General features: G+C 42.5%; 1 protein-coding gene across 1 annotated transcript in view; it reads left to right on the top strand.

Annotated features, from left to right (window-relative positions):
• Window positions 1-3,070: 3,070 nt before the first annotated feature.
• The window catches only part of LOC306970795 (alpha-1A adrenergic receptor-like), a gene marked incomplete at both ends in the record, with an annotated part of 29,773 nt that continues 6,865 nt past the window's right edge, over window positions 3,071-25,978 (top strand). Inside the window, 5 exons of the mRNA XM_079566825.1 lie at window positions 3,071-3,144; window positions 3,245-3,323; window positions 18,701-19,048; window positions 21,064-21,315; window positions 25,430-25,808. Of these exons, the coding sequence (XP_079422951.1) occupies window positions 3,071-3,144; window positions 3,245-3,323; window positions 18,701-19,048; window positions 21,064-21,315; window positions 25,430-25,808 (1,132 nt within the window). The remainder of the gene's footprint in view (window positions 3,145-3,244; window positions 3,324-18,700; window positions 19,049-21,063; window positions 21,316-25,429; window positions 25,809-25,978) is intronic.

Here is a 25,978-nt window from a genome sequence, read left to right as displayed (position 1 = left end):
TATTGATAAAGTCTCTTCTGTAATACTTGTTTCGTTTCTCCAATATAATGTTCTTTGCACTCTTCTCCTTTGCATCTAATGGAATAAACCAAATTGCTTTGTTTGTGGCTCGGGATTTGTGTATGGGATGAACTAGTTTTTGTCTCAGTGTGTTCACAGGTTTGTGGTACGCTGGAATCCTGTGCTGCCTAAAGATTCTCTGAAGCTTCTCTGAGACCCCGGCTACATACGGCACCGCTACTCCCTTTCTTCTATCCACAGAGCCCAGAAGAAAGGGAGTAGCGGTGTCGTATGTAGCTGGAGATGGACAACTCCTGTACGACTGAGAGCTTACACAGACATCTTCAGGACGTTGTTTTTATACCTTTTTGGAAAAATACTCGTTCCCTCTGTCACTGAACTGTTGAATTCTGAAGGAAGTGTGTTTATTAAGTAACACTGACCTTTTGAAATGTGCCCTATTTCTATTGTTATGGACCATTGCTCTCTTGAGAACCTACTACCTACCTACCTAATAATGTCAGTTCAGGTTTTTTTAACCTCTTAACCCCCACCCCCCCCACCTGAACCAAGCATATTTTCTCCCGTTTGGCTTTCACCCAAAATCTAAAACTTCTCAAAATAGCAGGGGAAAAAAGAGACTAAATCGAGGATGAAAACTCGACGAAAGAGCAAAAGAAAAGTGACCCAAAAAAAGCAATGAAAATGTGACGAAATCCAACAAAAAGCGATGAAAAAAATGGCGACAAGGCAACAACAGCGCGAAGAAAAGCTCCATTGAGATGAGTTTTGTTGGTCTTAGCTTTTGAAGATATTGCACAGGCCTGTAGGCTGTAACCTTATTGATTTGGGTAAAGCCGAACTGGAGAAAACGCACTCGGTTAAGGCAGGGGTTAAGAGGTTAGTGAATTTCATGTTATGTGCCGAATAAAAAAAAAGTTTCTGAGGTACTAATGCTATTAGTCCTTATAGCGCTAGTATCTAATGCTATTGTGGAGTCAGAGCAGAAGTTCGACTGTAAAGACAGACTGCTGCATAATGAAATAGAAATAAAGAGGTCTTCTAACTGTCTGAGCCCGCTGAATGATCGCTGAACATTTCAATCCCGGACATGTCCAAATCACATTATAAGAACAAACAAGTACAAAGGCCTCTTGTGCTACGGGCTCCACGTGGGTCTAAAATTAGTGGCGGGATGTGAAATTCTTTGGTCGTCGGAGGCTTTGAAGTGAAGTACAATACTTTACTCAATTATTCTCTGGTTCGGAGCATCGGAGCGAACATTCCTGCCCATGTTTTCGCTGACAGATATACGACGATGGGCTCCTCCCAGACGAGAACCTAAAGCCTTATATAAAAACATAAAGGTCAGGTTTCTACAATGTCTCACGAGAAGTTTGAAAGTCACAGACGCAAGCTTTGTTTCAGTCATTCGTGTTTGACTTAAACCCTGACAGGTCGAAGCAACAGATCTTCACCAGCACTTTTTGAACACACCGTTAGAGCATTTACAACCGTAAGGCGATCATAAACACTGGCTTGAGTGAGCAAAGACTGCAGTTAAGTCAGAGGTTGGGACCCACCTTCAATTTATCAAGACAAACCTCCAAAGTGATGAAAAAGCAACAGAACGCTTCAAAAATGTGACAAAAAAGTTACGATCGCTTTGCACAGTTGCTCTCCAGTCGAGACGCTTTTAGATTCGGGGTAAAGGTTCAACTTTTTAGGTGTAATCATCAATGCTGCAGATCATCTGACACTGATCTCAGCCGTAAAACTCACATGTCGAGGCGGTGCACTGTAGGACAGATAGGAAGAAGTAAGAGGAATCAGCGAGAGACCAGAAAGGAAAGGCAACATGACTCCCATTTTTGTAACGTCGAAATTATGAGAGTGTGAGAGAACTGAAATACTTGGGACAGATCATTAAAGATCATCGATGACAGATCGGCTCCGCCAGACGAGCTGCTGAACCTGGAACCAAGAGTGGTGACGAAAGTGGACGGAGCCGTTACAGGGCTCGCTGGTTTGTTTGGACTGGCACGTTTTTCAGGGAAGTAAAAGAGATGATAGGGCCACCGTGATCACAGACTTCATTAACGCTTGTATTGGCACCTGCGTCCCTGTTAAAACTGCAAGAAAATGTCTTAATACAAAGCCTTAGATCACTCCCCAATTATATCATAGCTTAAAAAAGAAAGAGAAAGCCTTCAGAGAAAACATTTGGACTGAGGTGAAATTGGAGAACCACGTTAAAAATGAGGTGCAGAAGACAAGCAGACTGGAAAATGAGTTCTCTAACAATGAACAAAAAGCAGGTATTTCCGAAAGTATGAGGGTGTGAGTCCAAAGGGTGTGAGTCCAAACCGACTGTCGAGAAAGGAGCTGACCCACTTGTGACGGAACTCAACAAGTTTTATGCACGATTTGATAGCGCAGACTTTTCAGGTCCCCTCCTGGAACCGCCACCTCATCGTGGTGGAGGGGTTTGAGCACCCGAATGATCCTGGGAACTCTGCTGTCGGGGGCTTCGTGCCCCTGGTAGGGTCTCGGTGACGGGTCAGACAAAGAGCGGTTCAGAAGCTCCTTATGAGAGACCAGCAGCCCCGGTTTGAATTGTGAGGCCGTCCTTCTGTGGACCCACCACCTGCAGGAGGAGCCATAAGAGGCTGGTGCAATGTGACGACCTGGAAATGGAAAAGTGGAAGAAAATGGATAGATGGATGGATGGATGGATGGATGGATGGATGGATGGATGGATGGATGGATGGATGGATGGATGGATGGACTTTTCAGGTGAATGTGAAGAACTCGTGAGAAAACTCCCTCCAGCAGTGAAGGGCATGAACCTCTGCTGTTCACAGTGGAGCACCAGCTCAGCAGGTGCAAGCTGGGCAAAGCTCCTGAGCCAGACGGCATCTCAGCTAAGGTGCTCAAGAACTGTGCACGGAAACTTAAACTCACTCTTCAAGGAAGCCACACCGCATCAACCATCTGCAAAAAAGCGACGATAACCCAAGTTCTGACTGGACTAAACCATTACTGACCTGTGGCCCTCGCATCCATTATAATGAAGAGCTTGGAGAAGCTGCTGATGAACATTATCAACCCTCAACTGGACACCCTCCAATTTGGACTCTCCCGGTCAATTTGCTTGTGTGTTCTTTGTGGATTTATGCTCAGCTCAGCTTTTAATTCCATCCAGAAGTTGCAACACCTTAACATCTCCACCCGTATTTTTCAGGTCCTACTTCCTGAGCAACCGGCTTCAGGTCGTACGGGCTGGGATCTACCACATCAACTACTCTCACATGAACACTGGTGTACCGCAGGGGTGTGTGATCAGCCCTTCCTTTTACATACTTTACACAAATGGGATCCGTCCATACAGGACACTGATATTCTTGCTCTACTTAAAGACAATTCCCTCATATATATGGATTCATGCTGCGTTCAGGTGGTCCTCTGGAACTGGGGAAAATGCACATGAACACTCGCTCAACTGGGGCAATGGCTAGAGAACTCGGGTCAAAACAAGCTTCCCGACTTCCAAACCTGACGCGGAAATCAGCTGATCTGTTCTTTTATCGTATAATGTGAGCTTTTTAGTTAAACACTGCTGCTTTTGAGTTTAGTGTGAGGTACTGTCATCCTCAGACTCAGAGCAACAAAATTGCGAGTGAAATTCCAAACACTCAATGCAAAAAGTAAATTTACGTGATATTTTTTGAAACTCATAAACTACAGTTTAGCTTTTGAGTTGCTGACAACACATTTAAATGATCTGCTGAGCTAAGCGCTAATCAGTGATAAAATGGTTTTTATTTGATGATGTCAAAAGCCCCACTTTCCCACATAAAAAGTACATTAACACAAACCAGCACAGCATGTAAACACACTGTCACTGCCATGCTTCACCAAATAGTGCAACGACAATCATCTGCACCTCGATGTCAATAAAAGAGGGAAAGGAACTCATATTCAGCTCCACATCACCGCAACAACCAGGTGTCATTAACAACCCAACAGTAGAAATAGTGGACAGCTTTAAGTATCTTGGGCTAACAATAGACAGCACACTCACATTCGATCGACATATCACGAACATTTAGACCGTCAATAATCTGGAAATTCAAAGGACTTTATGTTGATGGATCTTTGCTGCTACGGTTTTATCAATCCATTATTCAACCTGTTACACTGCGCTGTTCCTCCTGTTTGTTTCTTAATCCGTTAACTGTCACAAACCCGACATAACTCACCAAGTAAACAAACACTGCAGCAAAAATCATCGGACCCTCCACACCAAACCTCACCGGGCCATTGGACTCCACACACCCGTAGTGCTTAGCGTTCTGTTAAATCGTTCAAACACATGGACCATCACGAGATCGAGCCAGATGAAGGTACAAGCGTTCCAAAACTGTCTGCGCAAAACGGAAATCGATGTCCCAGTAAATGCTCGTGCAACATCTGAAGAGTTAAAGCAGAAATACAAGTGCCTCAAAATCCTGACAGTCCCTGAGCCGGTGAGTGACAAGAGCAAAACACTGGATAAACATTAGTCACGTTTGAGGATCTAGAGGGCTATATTAGAATTCAAAATCCAAGGAGAGAAACTGGAAGGTGGACAACGGAAGTGGTCGATGAAACAAATCTGGGAAGGCGCCTCATATCTCCACAAATACGACAAAGGAAGACTGGATCGTGTCTCGATGCTCTGTGGGCATATTCCTCAGCCCTAGATAAGAGACTAGACTATAGCACCACCACATTAAGCACATTCCCCAGTGTCAGGTGAGCAGGTTGAGCTGATGTTTGTTGACCGAAAGATAAGGCCAGTGCCCCGTGATGATATCTCTCAGAAGCAGAGAGTGTTTTTTGTCTGTATTTGGATAAAAAACGTGACGGTGATGCGCCGCTGAAGGCTCTTATGTAACGGCACTGTCCATCAGCTGCACATAGCTCCAGTCAGCGCTAATTCAACCCAGACGCAACCGCAAGTTCACTAACAGAGAGAGAGAGAGACATTACATTCAGAAAGAAGGGGCAGCCATATTAGGATGTTCGGCCGTAGTCCAGGACACACAGTTAATTAACTACGGCAATAATTTAACACTCGTGGCATATACAATGGAAATGGAGGAGGAAGCTGGACGGTTTTTCGGGTTTGTACAGAGTCACATGCGGCTATTACATCATCCTCCAGCACCATGTACTACCTGGTCTGTGCCAAATTGTTCTGAGGTTTGTCCTACAGCAGAGAGAGTGACCCAAACGGCAGTCCAAGCTGTGCCAGAACCACCTTCAGAGACAAGAAAATGGTGCGGCAGAAAACACAAAGAGGCAGCACAGTCTCCAGATTTAAACCCCGTGGTGTAACTTTCAGAGTTCATTTGGTCAGACACCAGGCCGCAGGGGCGGACTGGCCATATGTCCGTTCTAGAAGAGCACAGAAGGGCCACTGGCTCGAGGGCCACCGGTCCCGCCTCAACCGAGCTTTACCCAAATCTGAAAGCTGAAAAGAAAAGCGTCAAAATGGCGAGAAAAAGGGGATGAAAAGTCGACAAAAACAAGAGAAAAACAGGGACAAAAAATGATAGAAAAAATGATTTAAAAAAAACAACAAAACTATGACAAAAATGTGGCGACGTGACGAAAAGTTTCCGTCACTTTTGTAGGTCTTAGCTTTCAAATGAGGCGTTACATTGTTGCTCTCCAGTCGAGAAGCTTTTAGATTTGGGTAACGCCCAGTATAAATAAACATGAATCTAAAAGGAATTCCGTGGAGTATGGTGTGCCACAAGGTTCAGTTTTGGGACCAATATTATTTATTATTTATATTAATGATTTTGCTTCTGTTTCTACGACCACCTTTCCAGTTCTTTTTGCTGATGATACCAACCAAAAAAATCATAATAAAAAGCCGAATTGGGGAAAATGCACTCGTTAATGTTAAGGCGGGTGGTGAGAGGTTAAAATATGTATTTGTGGAAGTGCACAATTACGTTAGTTTGGGCCAGGCTGGTCAGAGTCCGGGGCTGTTTTTCTGTCCCAGTCCGCCCCTGCCAGGCCGTCCCAGGTATGGGCCAGGAGAAATGCTTGATGGGGTCTGTGCTCCATTTCCTGACTTCCACAGCTTCTTTTATCCAGCGCTTGAATTTGTTGGTTTCAGATCCGAAGACCAGCCCCTCGTCCCAGTCTGATGGACCTGTCAGGACCGTCTGACTGGCCATGCCTCGGAAGAAAGAACAGTGGGAATCCAGGGTGCTGAGGGCGCTGCAGCACCCCCTGGTGGATAGTTTGTGAACTGCAGACAATATCAACCCCTTAACTCCCACCTGAACCGAGCACATTTTCTCCAGCGTTACCCCAGTCCAAAAGCTTCTGGAAAAAAGGTGTGAAAATAGCAACAAAACTGAGACGAAAACAAGGATGGAAATGTGAAAAAAGTGAGAAAACATTGACGAAAAAGTGACAAAAAATTTGACAAACAAATGTGAATAATTTGACGAAAAAGTGACATAAAAAGTCACGAAAATTTGACAAAAATGAGACGACTGCCCAACAAAAAAAGTGAGGAAAAAAAAATCTGATGTGAGGAAAAAGATCCATTTAGTTTTGTAGGTCTTTCAAATGAGGCGTTACACTGGCCTACAGGATTTGGGTAAAGCTGAACTGGAGAAAATGCTCTCGGTTCAGACGGGAGTTCAGGTTAATAAATAGGATTTATGCACAGAAAAAGTATTTTGGGGGTAAATTTTGTCCCTCAGCGCCCCCCTAACTAAAATATCTTCCCACGGCTCTGGCTTCACCGTGTAATCAAAGTATGGCAAGATATGTTCAAAATAATTGCTACTTACCTGCAAAACGCACATCATTACTTTTGTGTGTTAGTTAACTGTAGTTTCTGTCTGTCTGTGTGTCTGTCTCCATCCCCCCCTCTCCATCTCCCGATAATTGGATGACCTTTTAGATCTTCACAGTTTCATCTCGCTCTCCCCTTGCCACTAAAACACAAATCACCCGCGGAGCATCATGGGAAATCTCCGGTTCCTGGCGGGGTCTCGGTCAGTGCGGTGTTTTATGATGCACCTTTTATATCACATCTTGTCCATAAAGCGGCGCAGCCCCTGAGTCACTCCCTTTAATAGAACGAGCGGTAACTCAAAGAGGTCTTTCATCACGCCAGCGAGGGGTGATATTGGGAAAAGGGAGCGAGGGCGGACCCGGGCTTTTCAATGAAGTCGCTCAGAGTGACATCGCAGCCGTACCTCCTGGCTCCGCTCCCGTTGTTCAAGCCTGTGACACATTCAGGCCGTGAAGCTCGTCTTTGAGTTTTTCTCCTCGCTTTTCCATTTCGCTTTTCAACCGCAAACTAACCGAGAAGACGAACCCACAAACAGCCGCAGCCGTTAGATCAGACTTTCCATCGATGCATCTCCGGTGATCTCAGAGGCCAAAGCCAAGCGATTTATAACGTAGCATTTGGAGCAGTTTAGCCAACCTCCTCTCTTCTCTCTAAGGGACTGTCTTAGAGGCCCTGTAACCCATGTTTAACTCCCACCTGAACCGGGCACATTTTCTCCAGCTTTACCCCAATCCAAAAGCTTCTGGAAAAAAGGTGTGAAAATAGCGACAAAACTGAGACGAAAACAAGGATGAAAATGTGAAAAAAAAACGTGACAAATGACAGAAATGGATAAAAATGTGACAAAAAAAGTGAGAAAAATTTGACGAAAAATTGAGAAAAAATGGCCGAAAAAGTGACAAAAAGTTTACAAAAAATGTACAAAAAAATGACAGAAATGGATAAAAATTGGACAAAAAAGTGAGAAAAATTTGACGAAAAATTGAGAAAAAATGGACGAAAAAGTGACAAAAAAATGGACAAAAAAATCGAAAAATTTGACGAAAAAGTGACAAAAAAGTCACGAAAATTTGACAAAAATGAGATGACTGCCCAACCAAAAAAAGTGATGAAAAGAAATCTGATGACGTGAGGAAAAAGATCAATTTATTTTTGTAGATCTTAGCTTTCAAATGAGGCGTTACACTGGCCTACAGGATTTGGGTAAAGCTGAACTGGAGAAAATGCTCTCGGTTCAGGCGGGAGTTAAGAGGTTAAGCTGGTGAACTCAAATGAAGGGAAATTTGTTTTGTCCTCAGTCAGTGTGGTTTGTGCATTTTGATTAGTTGTAAGCTAGCAAGCTAGTTTACGTTAGCATTACTCAGACAGTGACCCTGGAAGTTGTGAAATGTGCTTACAAATTCATCTTTTTGAACAATTTGGACGTTAAAGATGCATTAGGAATGTTCGGAATGAGTTTGGACCACAACAAATAGTTACTGTTTTACATTGTTGTAAAGAACAAAGCAGGTATATGGGATGTACAAGGCCTTTAGACAAGCTTCTTTTTAAATTCAGTTCTGTTGCATTTTCATCACTTTTTTGTGGTCTTTTTTGGTTGCATTTTAGTAACTGTCGTGACGTCGCTCTTTTGAGTTTTTGTGGCCTTTATTGTTGTTATTGTTGTCTTTTAGGGATGGGCGGATCGATACCAAAGTCTCGATATATCGATACCAAACGGCTATTTTTAAAGTATCGATATTGGGCAAAAAGTCGATACTAATTTGCATATGTAAAAGGAAGGCGGGGCAGCAATTATCAACACAAAAGGATGATTTATTTCTTTGTTCTGAGCCAAAACAGTCACAACAGCAAAGGATTGAACTGAGCCAGTCATATCATTCTGTTTTAGGTTCTGTTTGTCGTTGTCAAGTATTAATTTAAAATTTTGTTTATGTATTAGTACTTCACATTAGTATTGTTTAATTAACCAGTTAAAGTAATATCATTTTAATTGACCAGTTAATTGTATAAAATAACCAGTTTTAGAGATGTATATTAGTTGAAATACATTCACCCATATGAAATGACCAGTATCGGTATTGGTATCGACAAAAAAGACCCCAAAAGTATCGGTATCGAATCGATTCCAAAAAATGTGGTATCGCCCATCCCTACTGTCTTTATCGGCCTTTTGTCTCTGTTTTTGTTGTTATTTTGACGATTTTTGATTTGGGAAATACCGGGATAATCACTGGAGTAAATTTGCTTGTGTAGGTGGGGGTTAAGAGGTTAACATGCTTTGCACTAGCGCTCCCTACTGCTCAGGAGTGTGTCTTACAACACTTTTATATAGGACTAAACACGCGGCCAATTTTACTTTTCATTTTTGGAGAGAAATGCAGTAGGCTAAAAAGTATAATCATTACCTTTCAAAAGTAATATGTTTTCAACAAAAGCACTACTACAGTAAATCACAGATACCTCAAACCCCAGTACTAGAGTAAACTTTCCTTGCTGACCACATCTGCAATATGGATAGAAACAACGCAGCAATGAATCAAATCAAATCAAATTTCATTTATAAAGCGCTTTTCATACTAAAAGGCATCACAAAGTGCTTTACAGAAAACAACATTTAAAACAATACCCACAACCTCCCATCCCTCCAGATATACACAAACGTTACACACACATTCAGACTTTTACCCCACCGTCTACACACACACCCTCACCCACTAACTCACGCACACACACACACACACAGAATAAAATAAAGAGATATATAAGGACATTAAAAAACATATGAGGAGCCATCTGCACTGGGAGCAGCAGTCCAGCACAGCTTCAGGGCACTGACCCAGGATATCCCACCACACCTCCACCTGAGCACCCACAGGACGGCACCCACAGGACAGCACCCACAGGACAGCACCCACAGGACAGCACCCACAGGACAGCACCCACAGGACAGCACCCACAGGACAGCACCCACACAGCCACAGCCTGTCACTGCTCCCGAGCCAGAGGGCCAGAGAAACTATCTAAAAACCCTCATAACAGTTTAAAATCCCGAAGTAAATAAATAAACATAATTATATAATATATAATTAGGACTAAATAAATAGATATCAGTTAAAAGCTAAACTAAAAAGGTGTGTCTTGAGCCTGCTTTTAAAAACATGAAGGTTCCGGAGGCGAGGGCCGTAATATTGGAAAGACGCCTCACCATGAGCCTTTTTTTAACTTTAGGAATAACAAGGAGACCCCTGCCGGAGGAGCGAAGGGGCCGTGAAGGTTCAGAAGGTTAAAGCAGTTCTGAAAGATAAGAAGGACCAAGACCATTAAGGCATTTAAAAACCATTAAAAGAACTTTAAAGTTGATCCTGAAACACACGGGGAGCCAATGCAGCGATTCCAAAACTCGGTGTAATGTGGTCCCGCCTCCTGGTCTTCGTCAGGACACGAGCTGCTGAATTTTGTAAACGTTGCAGACCTGAGATCCTCTTTTTGGGAAGACCAGAGAGCAGGGCATTACAGTAGTGGATACGCATGCATTAGCGTCTCCGTGTTGGCCCGAGAGTGGCATAAGTGGGATGGAAGACCATAAATACAAATGCTGCTGTCTCTCAGTCAGTTGGGCCACAGACAGAGGCTCCGTGGTCTTTTCCCTGATGACAGCACGGAGGCGTTGAAGGATTGGTGAAACTATGAACAACCTAGTCTCTCACGCCGATCACTGTCCCTGCAGCTGTTTGTTGTTTGGTTGTTGTGCCTTTGCCGCTAATTGTGTTATACGATCAGTGGGGAAAAGATATTAGAGCTGAGATCTGAGCTCTGATTGGTCATCTGTGCGTCACATGATGGCGGCGGTTGTTGTTGTTTGGTATGGGACACATTTTGAACACACTGAAAATAGCAACCAAGGACATATGCCGCCTGTTTGAGATCACACTCGCTCTCACGTATGCACAGATCAGCTACTGTGGAGGTTAGAGCGGGGCGATATGTGACAAAACAAACTCAAACATCATGAGAGGCAAGAGAACTAGAGTCTCTGACACATTTCAGCTGTTTGGTAAACCTGCATGCATCATTTTGTGCGTTTACCCATGTTTGTTTTGCAGTTACAAATCTTCAGGAACATCCACATTTGAAGCTGCCAGAAGGGGCAATCCACAACGCCACCATTTTAACAATTGCTGAATAATGGGATGCATTTTCTACCAAATAAAGATACAGAGACACAGAGAAGGACAAAGGTTCAATGGCACAAATACAAATCACACCTTGCCCTACCTGTGTTCCCCAAAGAATGAACAGATCAGACACAGAGCGCATGGGGAACATGATGTGATATTGTTTGTTCATATCAGCTGGTTACAAACAAGAGGCGAAATTGTACATTTCTCAGCAATAGGTATACGCGGCGCATCACTACGCACAACATTATGCACAAGATTACAAATGTGATTTTAAAAAAGTAGACTATAGCATAAAAAAATAGGTTTTTATTTTACAATTGTGTTCATAGGGTTTGAGTCAGGACCTATTGGAAATGATAGCCTAATTTAATTCTAAAAGACTAGACTAAATGACAAGCATTCATTAAAAAAAACATCAATTGAAGTGGGGGAACATATAGGTTAGCTTCATACTAACAGCTATGTTATAACAGCTAACTAAAGCATGCACAATAGGTGAATCCTCCAGATGATTCTGACCATCTGCCTGGCTCCACATCTGGGACGGGTCTCTGGGCGCTGCACTGCGCTCGCCCACTGCTCCTTACAGTTTGCCCCAGGGGCATCAAAGGATGGGTCAAATGCAAAGGACAAGATCCCAACACGGACATCAAAGTATACCCTAACCTTCAAGTTATAGACTGAAAATGGACGTATAGCATTGCTATTAGTGGCTGGAGCCTAATAGGAAATGAGGGCGGGCTTTGAAATTGACTTTGCATTTAAACCTTTCTCTTTCTCTCAAACACAGGTTTGTCATTCTTACCTCCGTGTGTGTCTTAACACGCACAACATCGTCCTGTTTTTGTCTTTCCTTATTTTTATTATTGCCCTAATCTACATAGGCCTATCAGTCCAAAAGAAAACACGTCGCCATTGCGGAGGGTGCCGATATTAGCTTATCAACACACAAGACTGATATAGCGTCGTAACAGTCGTGTGAGTTGATAGGCTAATATCGGCACCTTTCACATTGGCAGCGTGTTTTCTTTTTGACCGATAGTCTATAGGAGCTAGTTCCAAAAATCCAGCCAAATTACTAGCATGAATGAGCTACCGTTAGCCTGCGCTCAACGCAATTGGGGAAGCTACCCATCCTTCATTGCTATTCTGCAGCGCTTCTAGTGGACAAAACACCTTCATAAGGACCCAGTTTTTGACTTTCACTTCATTTGTGTGTTAAAATATGCTTATGTATGCTAGTCAGCCAGAAACAAAATCCATACGAGATTTGCTTCCCCCTCGCTTGGCCACACCCCCTAATATGACACGTTGCTGTCTGTACTTTGGTGATGGGTAGACCTGAATACTTGTTATTGACTCAGGGCTGTTCACAGGCTTGCGCAGCAAAAAGGTTTCACATGCCCCCATCCCATTTCTTATTATTTTTTGTAGAAAATGGGCTCCTTCGTGTTTTTTGATATACTTTATATTGTATTACAAAAAGGGCCCAGAGTGAGAGGCCTAATGGACAGCAGGTGGCGCAGTGCAGATGCCAGGAAGGTAAAGAGGGTGGATTCAGGCAAACTCTTTTGTGTTTTTGATGCTGCAAAGTTATCTTTTATGATACATATTTAAACTGATTTGTACTTCTACTTTAAATACTTCAGTATTTTCTACAGCAAATACTTCGGTACTTTCACTTCAAGGCACTTTGGGTAACATTGTGGACTATTCTGTTGCCTGCGATACAGAACACATTATTCATTCACTCCATTCTGTGGTGGCTGCCCCTTACATTCACATTCACGAGTACTTGAGTAATATTGCAATAAAGTATAGTTACTTGTGTCACTGCGAGTAAATTTGAACCTCTTAACCTCCACCTGAACCGAGCACAATTTGTCCAGTTTGGCTTTACCCAAATCTAAAAGCTTCTTGGAAAAAGCCTCAAAACTGCGACAAAAAAGAGAAGAAAGCGAAAATGAAAACGCAACAAAAAAAGAGCCAAAAAGTGACAAAAAGCCACAAAAGAGCAAATGACAAACGAACAACACAAAAAGTGACAAAAAATAGATTAAAAAGAAGCAGAAAAAACCCCATCAAGAACTCAAGGAAAGAGGTCAGTTATATCAGTTTTGAGGGTCTTAGCTTTCAAATGAAGTGCTACACTGACTGGCCTACAGGCTTTGCTCCAGTCGAGAAGCTTTTAGATTTGGGTAATGCCAGACTGGAGAAAATATGCTCGGTTAAGGAAGGTGGTAAGACGTTAAATTCACAAAAGCTTAATGTCACACATAAACATGTAGCTTGTGTTAATCCTTTGTGTTCAGAAATAGTTTTAGTTTTAAAGTGACAGTCTGTAAGTTTGCAAAGTAAGGAGAGATAGAGTGAAATTTGAAAGTAAAGGCCTTCCTAGTTTGCAAAATGAGCAACATTTTCAAAAGTAAACAATCAAGCTCCTCCCCCTTCTCCCCTGATTGGACCTGACAGGCCGGTTCACAGGAAAAGCTCGTCTCATTGGTCAAAGTGGTATCCCGCGGATTCTGATTTAGTTGCTGAAATCAGCAAAGGGAAGGACTTTAGAATTTTTTGTATTATTTAATATTATTTACGTTACCTTAAATTTCAGACCCAGGTGGTCAATTATCTATCAATCTATTACATGTGTGAAATATTTAACCTCTTAACTCCCGCCTGAACCGAGAGGATCTTTTTCCTCACGCCATCAGATTATTTTTCCATCATTTTTTTGTTGGGTATTCAACTCATTTTTGTAACTTTTTTGTCTTTTTTTGGTAAAATTTTTATCAAATTTTTGTCACTTTTTTGTAATTTTTTTGTAAATTTTTTGTCAATTTTCTATCAAATTTTTGTCATTTTTTTTTAATTTTTTGTCACATTTTTATCAAATTTTTGTCACTTTTTTGTAATTTTTTTGTCACATTTTTGTCGTTTTTTCGTTAATTTTTTGTCAATTTTCTATCACATTTTTGTCACATTTTTTGTCATTATTTTGTCATTTTTTGGTCAAATTTTTATCAAATTTTCTCACTTTTTTGTCATTTCTTTTGTCATTTTTGTGACATTTTTGCCACTTTTTCATAAAATTTTTGCCACTTTTTTGTCAAACTTTTCGTCACTTTTTTGTCACATTTCCATCATTGTTTTCGTCTCAGTTTTGTTGCTTTTTCACACCTTTTTTTCCAGAAGCTTTTGGATTGGGGTAAAGCCAAACTGGAGAAAATGTGCTCGGTTCAGGTGGGAGTTAAGGGGTTAAACTTACAGACTATCGCTTTAATATTTTTTTATTTGTCGAAATATTTGGATTTTCATATTACTTCAAGTTTTGTTTCTCATAATTTATGTCACAACGACGAACAGTTACTCAGTATTGATCAAAAGCTGGAGCCACTGTCAGTCCGCGCGGCTCACTCTCTCTCCCGCTGCCGCATCACAAACCCTTTATTCAAATGAGCGGCTCCTGGACCACGTGCCGCTCAGACCGAGGACCGCACAGGAGAACTGCCTCTCACGGCTCAGAGAGAGAGGAAGGATGCACCAGTCTGCGCTAGAACCTTCTTCTCCGCCTTCTCTCGCCACTTTCCCGCATTAAACATTCCTCCAGCCGCAAAAGGACGCGGACGCCCGACCTGCGGCGCAAGCGGCACTTTTACCCCGATAGGAAGCACCGTGAGGCGGGGAGAGGCTGCGCGTGCCTCCCGGTGACCCTCCGCGAGCACCTGCTGCCAAACCGCGCCGTCCAGGATGGGATTTAATGAATGCGACGTTTGAGGGATTTTGTTTTTGAAAAAAAAAAAAAAAAGAAAAAAAAAAAAAAAAGAAAATCAAGAGGGATTAAACGACTTTTCTCAGATTTTTTGGGGTAAGTTTGAAATCGACAGTGCAAAGTTTATGACTGAAAATGTAGCCTCACTAGCCTGTCGCGCGACCGGAGGGGGGGATGCGACAGTCGTTAATTATCCTGAACATGATGCTATTGTGATATTTTGTCTAAATTATTTCAACGCACTTTGTTACATTACTAATCGTAGGCTAATAACTCGTTTTTAGTGTAGGCTACCCCACAAATTGTGTTGAAACAGGACTCCACTTTAGTCACGATCCGATGCGTATCACGACATTCAGTGACCGAGCCGATACCTGTTGCGATATAGTAAGTTATTACAATAAGTAATTACATTAAGTTATTACATTAAGTTATGTGTTCACCTTAAAATGTGGCCTCGTAATTTTCTCCTTAACCTCTTACCCCCCACTTTAACCGAGCTTTACCCAAATCTAAAAGCTTAAAAGTGAAGCATTGAAATAGCGATGAAAACGACGGTGATAAGCAACAAAAATGTAGCAAAAACGTGACGAAAACATGACGACATAGCAATGACAAAAGCGATGGAAAAAGTGTCAAATAAAGGGACAAAATCACGCCAAAAAGCCACAAAAAACAACATAACATGTGACAAAAATGCAGCGATCACTTTTGTAGGCTTAGCTTTCAAATTAAGCGTTACACCGTTGCTTTCCAGTTGAGAAGCTTTTAGATTTGGGTAAGGCTGAACTCGAGAAAAGGCACTCGGTTAAGACAGGAGGTTGAAATATGTCTTTGTGGAAGTGCTGCATTTACACTCGTTTTTCAGTCCCAGTCCGCCCCTGGGCTGAACGATAATCATTCAAGATATCAATATCGCAAAAGAAGAATATATCGTTATCGTATTTATATCGAGATACGAACATTCGAAATATTAAAATCGAAAAAGCAAGATATAAGCGATAAGGATTTACATCAATAAAACTGCACTCTTTTGTATTATGATTTTAGTTTTCTGAAAAAACCGAACCCATAGTTATATCGTATCGATATCGAGATATCTGGCAGGAATATCGCAATATGAAATCTTGTCCACATTGTTCAGCCCTAGTTTGATATTTATTGAAGTGTTTGATTGAAAGTGAATTAAGCTCTTACCCCCACCTGAACGAAGCGCATTTTCTCCAGTTCAGCTCTACCCAAATCTAAAAGCTTCGCGATTGCAGCTTGCAGCCTATTGGCCAGAGCCTCATTAGAAAACTAGTGAGATCTTTTTCCTCGCTTTTTTTTTTTAAACATCACTTTGTCACATTCTTGTCACTTTTTTATCGCATTTAGTCACATTTTTGTTGTGTTTTTGTCATGTTTTTGTCTCTCTGTCTTTTTTCAAGAAGCTTTTAGATTTGGGTAAAGCCAAACTGGAGAAAATGTGGATGGTTCAGGAGGGGGTTAAGAGGTGAACACAAAATGCAACAAAGTGCTGTTACTGGAAAACAAAGGGGTGTGATTTAGCCCAACTTTGCACCAATTATACAGTTGGTAGAACAAATAATGACAAGTAACGTTAAATTGTACCAAACAGAACATCCTACACATTGATGAAATGCTAAAAATGGTCGAGTCTTGAATGCGATCATATGTTCTGTATGCGCCGGGACAGGTCTCAATGCCCCATGGAGTGTCATGACTGCCTCATGTCCCACACCCAGCGCACTGTGTGGTTATTGTTCAACACATGTAGCTCTGCGGGAATCACCTCGAGTCTCCCCGTTGCACAACTGCCCGTGAGAATGTTCCAGTAGATGAGTTATAGCAATAATAACGCATTAGTCTCTTATATTGCGCTTCTCTAGACACTCAAAGTTGCTATAAAATTGCACAGACTGCACTTGGACAATGTAATGTAGATGTCTTGACTTTTTAGAGCTTTTAGCAATTGTCTGAAACAGTCCCGGAGTAGTATTTCACTTGGCTCGCATAGTTTTGTGTAATCCTGTTCACTTTGGTCGTTTCGTCTTCGACTGCTGAAGCTCTCCCATCGGTATGTCCTGGATTTTATTGCGCCGTAGAGCGAACACAAAACTATCCTCCACGTTTTTAAAGTCTATAATTTATCGCCGGACCCGTATTGAGCAGCCCTGGTCTAGAAGCTTTTAGATTTGGGTAAGGCTAGAGAAATGGTGCTGGTTAAAGGCAGGGGGTAAGAGCTTTAAACATACGTCATAAATCTGAGTGCGTCACTTGTTACAAAAATCGCTATTGAAACTTTCCCCCAAAAAAATTGCGCAGCGGCCGAAAGCTAATGTTTTATAGGAGGTGGATGGAAAACATCTTTGGAATGAGAGAGATCCCGGGTCAGTTTCAGTGCAGTAAACACGAGGAGGTTTTACTTATCCCACCGTACGGGCTGGTTCTCTGTGAGAGAACTGGAATAGTCTCCCTTTATCAGTCAGAGAGACTCCAACGCTGGCCACTTTTAAAGCACGTTTAAACAGTGGCTAAAGGAAAACCAGGCCTGTGAACACTTTTAGTTGTTACTGCATTTATAGTGATGTGTTGTCACATTTTGTAAATTGTAAATTGTGTATGTGCCGAGGGGCTACAGATGGAAACTAGCATCCCTGCTATAATCTGGCATATTTACAGTGCTCATGTGCAACTGTTCATTAATATGCATTGTCCCAATCAAATAAATAAAGGGGGGGGGGGGAAAGGAGAGAGTGGAGCTGGATCAAAAAGACAAGGGACAAGAGTCTGAGATAAGGGTAAGGTGCACTTTATTTTCGGGATGGTAGATAATAGCTAAATAAGTGCAAATGACAGGTTTGAAAATGTCAGGGTAATTTTTTTAGCAAAAATCTCACGTTTAATTATGTTAACTCTGTTTAAAAAAAACGGTAATGTCGAATGTATAATATGCACTTATGCATTATGCAAAAAGTAGCTCTTTTTCTCTTCTTACCATCTTCTTTCCCGTTCTGAGGTGTTTAAAAAAGGCTTTAACCAAATGTGTCTGTTTTCAGACTTTATGCTTTGATTCAGCTCATCAGGGAGATCAGTTTATACGCACGTTTCACACCGTTCAGAGTGGCAGTTTAAATTGCTATTCGGGGAAAATAAATCAATTTTACAGCATTAAAAAACACAAAAAGGTTTAAGCACATTTAAAAGTGCATTATTTTTTCCTTTCGGAGCGTTTAAACGCCTTAGAAAAGTTGCTCAAAGGCAGCTGTTTTCCTGTGGATCAAGCCAGTGGAGGGATCACTGGGATTGAGTTGAGACGCCTCTATTGAACAATATTATGTCTAGAATAGTTGCATCCCGAGCAAAAAAGGTTTACCACAATATGTGGCTACATACGCAGCTTCACCTTGTATGGTGTGAAGGAATAATGCACGAAATTGTAAAGCGTCTGAAAAAAGCGCTACATAAGACTAATGCATTAGTATTATTATTAATATTATTGGCTAAAGACAATTTGGTTTATTTAATTTCAAACGTTTAGGGAGAGATATGGATCAGCTTCTGCCTAAGTTTGTTGAAAGCTGTCATCCAGTATGGCGCTGACTGTCCTGCGTTACCATGGAGATCAGCTGTGATACTTTTTAATAAAGCGAAGTCTGTTCTACAGTCTGTACACACTGTTAGATTCACTTGATTCAAAGCCAAAGTTTCACCACAAACCACGCAGCTTCTTTAAGGCTGCACTTATAATTAATCTGCTGGGATGTTTCAAAAAATGTTCCTAAAACCTGATACAGAAGTCTCAAATAAATCAACACATCTGAGCTGGAGCTGGATCTTCACTAAACTCTCCCCTCTCCGTTCTCTCCCCAGACCAACCTCACCATGAGCCTCTGGGCCAACTCCTCACTGGACTCCTTCCCTTTCCCTGTGAATGCCTCGCTCACCCCCCCCTCGAACCTGTCTGGAGCCCCCCTGGACTGGCCCCCTGCTCTGAACAGGACCCCTGCCGCCCCCGCCCTCTCCCTGGGTCGGGCAGTGCCGGTCGGGATGGTCCTCGCGTTCTTCATCCTGTTCGCCATCGTGGGGAACATCCTGGTGATTCTGGCTGTGGTTTGTAACCGCCACCTGAGAACGGCTACCAACTACTTCATCATTAACCTGGCCATCGCCGACCTCCTGCTGGGCACCACCGTCCTGCCCGTCTCTGCCACTGTGGAGGTGAGAGACTTGAGTAATCCTATTTACTTTGGTTGTTTCCTCTTCTATGGCTGAAGCGATTCGGTATTTGGTCCTCCAGAAAATACTGGTATCAGAACTCGGCCTCCAAAGATTTTTTTCTTTTCTGTACCTGCTTTCAATACTTTATTTTTTTTATGCCTAAACTTTTTTTTCAAACCATACTGGTATAATTTAACGGTAACGCAGTGATGCACCGATCCAGGAAAACACACTCAGCTCTAAAATGTGTCTGTAAACAGCACATGGCTGGCCCAGTGTGACGCAGCTCCTGATCCCTATGGAGCTCAGCAGTCGAGGCTCCACCAGAAGTGAAAATGTAATTCAAAATCTCCAGAGACTTTTCAAAAAATTCAAATATTAAGAGTTTAAAAGTATGACGCAGGCTACGTGCTAACTACTGACCATCATGTGGATATTTACTGGAAAGAAAATACCAAATACTTGAAAATACGCTGAAATGTGGTTTATAAAAGTTTGAAGATTCAATTTAAAATTGCGTGTTTTGTGTCCTTGTGTTACCACTTAGCTGATTAGCTGCTATTGTTCTATTAAAACGGGAATATTTTTTGGGTCAATGGAGATTCTGAATGGGATTTGTATTCTCTGAACGATGTGATTGCCCCGGGAAAAAAATGCTCTCACACACGCAAAAAACTGAGACAAATGTATTTGCTCTTGAATACAATCAAAATCTAAAACAAGCTGAACAGTTAGCATGCTAGAAGCTAATCCTCGAAGTACAAATATGGCATTTCTTTGTTTGATATTTTTGAGCTAAAATAATGGATCCAAAACACACAAACTTGACTTAGGAGCTCACATTTTTTGATTAATTGGGTCTTGGTAAAAGAAAACAAATGCCAGGGGCGGTTTGAATCCCTTAATCAGAGAAAACATCTGAAATATTTCAGTTTGCAGCTCGTCAGCAGATGATTGGCGGCTGGTTCTTTTTCACACAGTAGTTACTGTAGCACAGCATAAACATCAAATCTACGTGAAATGTCAATCTGTGTATTGGGATTAGATTTACAATGAAATCAGTTCAATGTGCACATTTTAAATAATAATAATAACAATGATGTATTGCCAAGCTTCTCAAAGCGTTACACAGTAGTCATTATTCATTCATGCCATACTCATACTAATGTAGCCACAGCTGCCCTAGGGTTGACTGACAGAAGCAAGGCAACCAGTCTGTGCCATCAGCCCCTCACCACCAACCACTCACTCACTCACTACATTCACCCAGGCTTTCTCCCATCCAAGGACCGACCAGGCTGCTTAGCTTCTGAGATCTGACGGGATGGGGCAGAGCAAAGGCGGTTTGGCCCATGTTCAAGAGTACTTTATTGTTTCAGTAAAATGTGTCCTTTGCGTTTGGCTATTTTAGGACTCGCCAGTTGAAGGATTTTATTGTATAGTTCATGTTTAAACCAACCCCAGCATCTAACCCGAGACCCTCAATGGTGCGAGACACAAACCTCCAGGGATGGGCTGAGATACAATTTCTATGAGACGAGACACGACGTTGGGTTCACGCATGTACACAAACGGTCCAGCGCTCTCTCACGGTGCAAGTACAGTATAAAATAACAAGTTGGTTTTGAAATAAAATAGCCTAAATGTTCATCATAAAGGCGGCACGGTGGCACAGCAGTTGGCGCTCGTGCTTCATAGCCAGAAGGCCCCGGGTTCCATTCCCACCTGTACGGGGGCCTCTCTGTGTTAGCGTAGACAAAAACCTGCGTTGTTTTTTCACTCCACACACCTGCTGAAGAAAATTAGGTTGTGCTGTGATGGTTTGTTTGCAAATGTTCAAATCACTCTTTCGAAGTTTAGCTGCTTGTTCTGCTGTCGTGGGCCCAGCCGTTACCTCATGTACTGTTGAGTTGTTACTAGTAGGGGGCTAATTTACAGTTTTTCAAGTATGAGCATTGTTAAAAGTTCATATAAGTATTTGAAAAGTTGTAACCTCTCATCTTATCTCACCCCAGGTTTTAGACTACTGGGTGTTTGGCCGGATCTTCTGCGATATCTGGGCCGCGGTGGACGTCCTCTGCTGCACGGCCTCGATCATGTCCCTGTGCGTGATCTCCATCGACCGCTACATCGGGGTCCGGTACCCGCTGCAGTACCCCACCATCGTGACCGAGCAGCGCGCCCTGCTGGCCATGCTCGGCGTCTGGGCCCTGGCCATCGTCATCTCCATTGGGCCGCTGCTCGGGTGGAAACAGCCGCCATCGCAGGTGACTACACTACCCACAATGCAACTCTACGCTGCGCTTTTCTCCTAAATCTCTCTCCCATCTTTTTAATCACATTGATCATTTTGTTGCCCACGGTTACAGAGAAGCAACAGAGAATAAAATGTATAACCCATGTTTTAAAGTGGACATATGCAAAACTGAGGCTTAAATTCATACTTTTGCTGAGGTACCTGCTATTTTAAGATTTGAAATAAGAGATGGATCACAGATTTATAATAAACACTAGATCGGACGTTGCCATGGGGATCCATTGAAACTAATATCCAGCTGTGGCTGCCATATTGTGATCGTCTGTTCCATTGGTTCCCAAAGCAGCCAGAGGGGGAAAACAAACATTACTTCACCTTAACAAATGCTGAATATATTTTTCAACTAAATTAAGATACACAAAGTGTTTCAACAGTCCATAAATACTTAAAAAACAGACAATGCTAACCAGGAAGTTAACGTTAGCTTTATGCTACATATGCTAATGTTTGACATATGCAAATGCCCCTTCTGCTATGAAAAAACATTGGTATAGACCCGATTTTGGCTTAACTTTATTGGTAAATATGTTAATAGTTCAACAGAAAACGGTTAAAAAAAGCGAAACATTTTGATTCCCCTGACAGGTGGCTTGGCCACGCCCCCTTGTATGATGCGTTGCCGTCTGTATCTATGCAAGACTAAAAGAGCAACTTAATTATAATAATAATAAAAACATATGGAAAGAGCAGCTACTGAAATGTTTATTTTCCAGCTTCATGTTTGCCCCACAGTCTCACACACAAACAGACTGTTCCCTCGGGTTCAGCAAACACTGAACTATAGCCATCAATGTTTGTTGCTTTAGTCTTAGACACAGTATTGCATATTTTAAGATTCATATTTTTTTATTAGCTAATTGGAAAATGTCACAAAGGCCACAGTGGTTTGGATACGCGTCTATAACGTAGACTTTAGCAGGACACAGACTCTCTTCAGTTTATAGTTTCACTGTCGTTGGTGAAGAGTTACCTTTTACTGGCAATGATATATTTGCATCGTGCAGTTAAATAGTCAATCATTTCAGTTTGTTAAAAAAAAGCTGGGTTTGAAACTTTATGCAATATCAATATCACTAGAAGAAGCCACAAAGTATCGCAAAATCACTGAGGTTGTGACGACCCAGCTCTGCCAGGGTAAGTCACAACCCAACATGTAAAAATGGATGAAGTTGTAATTTAATAAAAGGTAATATAATAGGTAAATTAAACAAAATAACTCAAACAAAAGGGGAATGCACAAAGGTTACCAAAATTTAACTTAAAGCTTAGCAAGCTACAAAACAAAACTAAGAAGTCTCAAACCACGAGTCACATAAGCCTGTAAAACAAGTGACACAACTGAAATAACTGAAAAACGAGTGTCTCTGAGCACAAAGCATCAACACCAGAGACACAGAACGAATGGCATACTGGCCACCCGATTGTTCCAATGTGTGGCTTTAAGTGGTGTAGAGCTGCTCCACCAACAGCCAGGACTCCCAAGGCGATCCAGCACCCGCAGCCCAGGACCACAGCAGGAGGTTTACATGGTGTTACATGGAATTAAGCCACAGAAACAAAAATATACAAATAGGAGGGAGACTGGAGGCCTGGGGCCGTAACAGAGGTCTTCCTAAAAGAAAGTGCCTAAAAGAAAAAATGCATAGTATCTTTAAAATGTCACCATTTTCCAGAACATTCTTGAAACAACAAAGCCTCCCTTACTGCCACGTCCCCGGGCTAAGCTTAGCTTTCTTGTACTTCGTTGATACGACTGAAAGAGAAACGCGTTACATGATGTAAAGTTCTGATAGATATACATGGAATAAAAACATTTGTGTAACTTTATTCATGCCTCAGTGATAATACAGCATCCCTGTTAAAGTCTATAGGCCTGTAATAGACCAACTGTGAGAGTCTGTTTTTAATATTTTGTTTTCGCGGCCCACCCACGCTGACCGATACCTACTGTGTGATTCCAACCGTCCGCTTCTGCTCAAATTAGGAGTGATTAGGACTCTACAACACAGAGCTCGACAAGTGCTAAGGAAAAAAGAAATACGCCATGTTTAGGTGTCCTCATAGACTACGTCAACATGCAGCAAAAACCCTTTCAAAACCAGAATATTAGCAATAACCTGGTTGTGCACGGCCATGTAAACACCGGCAAAAACCCAAATATGACCTCTGGGTTGCTCCTTTCCTAACCCGAATATTTGGTAATGTGTCGGAATAACCCCATAGAAAGGACCGTTCATTTGTGTTCTGTGCATGTTCCATCCACAAGGAATCTTGTTCTTTTGAGTACAGGAAGTACTTGTGTCATGGGTTGAGGTTATGTTATGGAAGGATGAATTTTGACCAAGGCTGAGAAATAATTAGTAAAATAGACTTAAAAACAGGACTTATCTAAACACCACTAAATTAAACCTACAATAAGATAAAGGCCAGCATTATCCACGATGACTCCTCTCCTCTTGCGACAGGACTGAAGCTACAGGGCGGCCAGGGCTCGAACGCCCACACCAGCAGGTTTCTCTCACTCGCTCCCACCATGGTCCCTGGTCTCGGTCTGACAGGCAGGGCTCACCATCTCTCTGCCCCCCTCGAGATCCACGCCATGGCACGTCCATGGGCCACCCTCGCGCTCCTCCATCCGGACGGTCCCCACCACTTCGTCCTCCTGCACCGCAAACACACAGACCAGCACATCCCAAACATACACGACCCTCGGGCCGTAAGCCTCGTCCCGAACACTGCAGCAGTACCAAGTATGCTACTTACGCCGCAGGGACTCCTCGTTATTTCTCCATTTCCGCGCCACGGTCCAGGTGCGTTGAGTGCACTGTCTTTAGGATTGGAAGGGTAAAAACATGTGATCCAGTAGTCATGGCAACAAGCAGAAGGGTGGAAACAAAGTCAATTCACAAAAAGCTGAACATGCATGCAACAGAAAAAAACACTGAATTCATACATTTGTAAAAGTTCTAGTTAAAGTTCTCGTTAAACATTTCCTAATTGAGTTGAGTTTTACTCTTGATGTAGTTCTGATTGCAATAATATCGGTATCGCGATATTGCACAGCGGTATCGCATATCGCAAGTTGCTTCAATATCGTGCAGCCCTACTGAAGGCAGCATTATACATGGGTGACACCAGAGCAAGCATCCTGCACGGTGCAGAAGGTGGCGCTATGGACACACCGATAAACTTAGGAAGGCAGTGGCGAAACAGACGCAGCACCACCAGTGTGTGAGTTACAGTCTGTGGATCCACCAGATGCTCCTTTACCAAAGCTCTGTCGGCACAAAGAGGCAAAAAGCAAAGAACAGGACATACTAGAAACAGAAGAGAAGATGTGGCCATCTGCTGTGTGCCTGGAGCACGCGGGAAACTCCAGAAGTATTTTAGGCGACACAAAATCCCAATATAGTTCAAGCCAGTTAAAACCTTGAGACAAAAAAAAAAGTATGAGACCCTCAGCCACAAACAGAGCAAAACAGTCTTCCATTCAATGCAAGGAAGAGTGAATTGAGCGGGAAATATGGGAAACTAAAACAACCGCTGCACAAGATGATTTTTATGTGAATGAGGCTTTTTATAGGTTAATAAGGCCTGTTATCGATTTTCATATGTTTGCATTACAAGATAGGACCCAATTACAGGAGAGCACCATATGGAGAGTCAAACAGTTATACAGCCGAGCTCATATATTAACCAGAACCTCTATATTTGCACAGGCTGTTGCTTATTAGGCTTATCATGACGGCTTTAGAAAAAATCATATCCGATCGAATAATAGCAATGAATGAACCGCTGTTAAGGCTGGAAATATTTCAAAGTAAGTAAAAAGCTTCTAAGGACGCAGCGTTTATTTAAAGAAACTCACTTCAAGTACAGGTGAACATCTCGGTCCACAATTATGCAGACCAACGTTATCTACTGTATGCAAATGCACTATTAAATACTGGAATTAACTTAAGTTTTGAGGAGACAAGATTAATCTAAAGGTCAACGCGTCCATGTGCTGGGTCAACACAGACTGGAGATTGGTCTAGCAACGGTGATGCGTTGTTTGTCTCCAGGACGACACCGTGTGCCTGATCACGGAGGAGCCGTTCTACGCCCTCTTCTCGTCTCTGGGCTCCTTCTACATCCCGCTGGCCGTCATCCTCGCCATGTACTGCCGCGTCTACGTCGTGGCCAAGCGCACCACCAAAAACCTGGAGGCCGGCGTCATGAAGGAGCGAATGCAGAACTCCAACTCCGAGCTCACCCTGCGGATTCACTGCAGGACCCAGGACGCCGGCGCCAACAGTCTGAACGGGGGGGGCGCGGGGAGGAGCACGCTGTCCGTCAAGCTGCTCAAGTTCAGCCGTGAGAAGAAGGCAGCCAAAACTCTCGGGGTCGTGGTCGGGATGTTCATCCTCTGCTGGCTGCCCTTCTTCCTCACTCTGCCCATAGGTATGAAGACTGGACCGAGACTTGACTTAGACTGGACTGGGATAGACTGGACTGGGATTCGCACTTGGTGATTTGTGTAGCGCATCCAGTAAAACTATGTGGAACACAGAAACTACCAATGCTGTACACAGCTGTACCAGCTGTACTTTGTGCTGCTAATAGCAGCACAA

This window comes from Gobius niger, assembly GCF_951799975.1.
Source record: "Gobius niger genome assembly, chromosome: 11".
Classification (NCBI taxonomy): Eukaryota; Metazoa; Chordata; class Actinopteri; order Gobiiformes; family Gobiidae; genus Gobius; species Gobius niger.
Note: the sequence above shows the minus strand (reverse complement) of the source record. Positions and strands in the feature narration are given on the sequence as shown.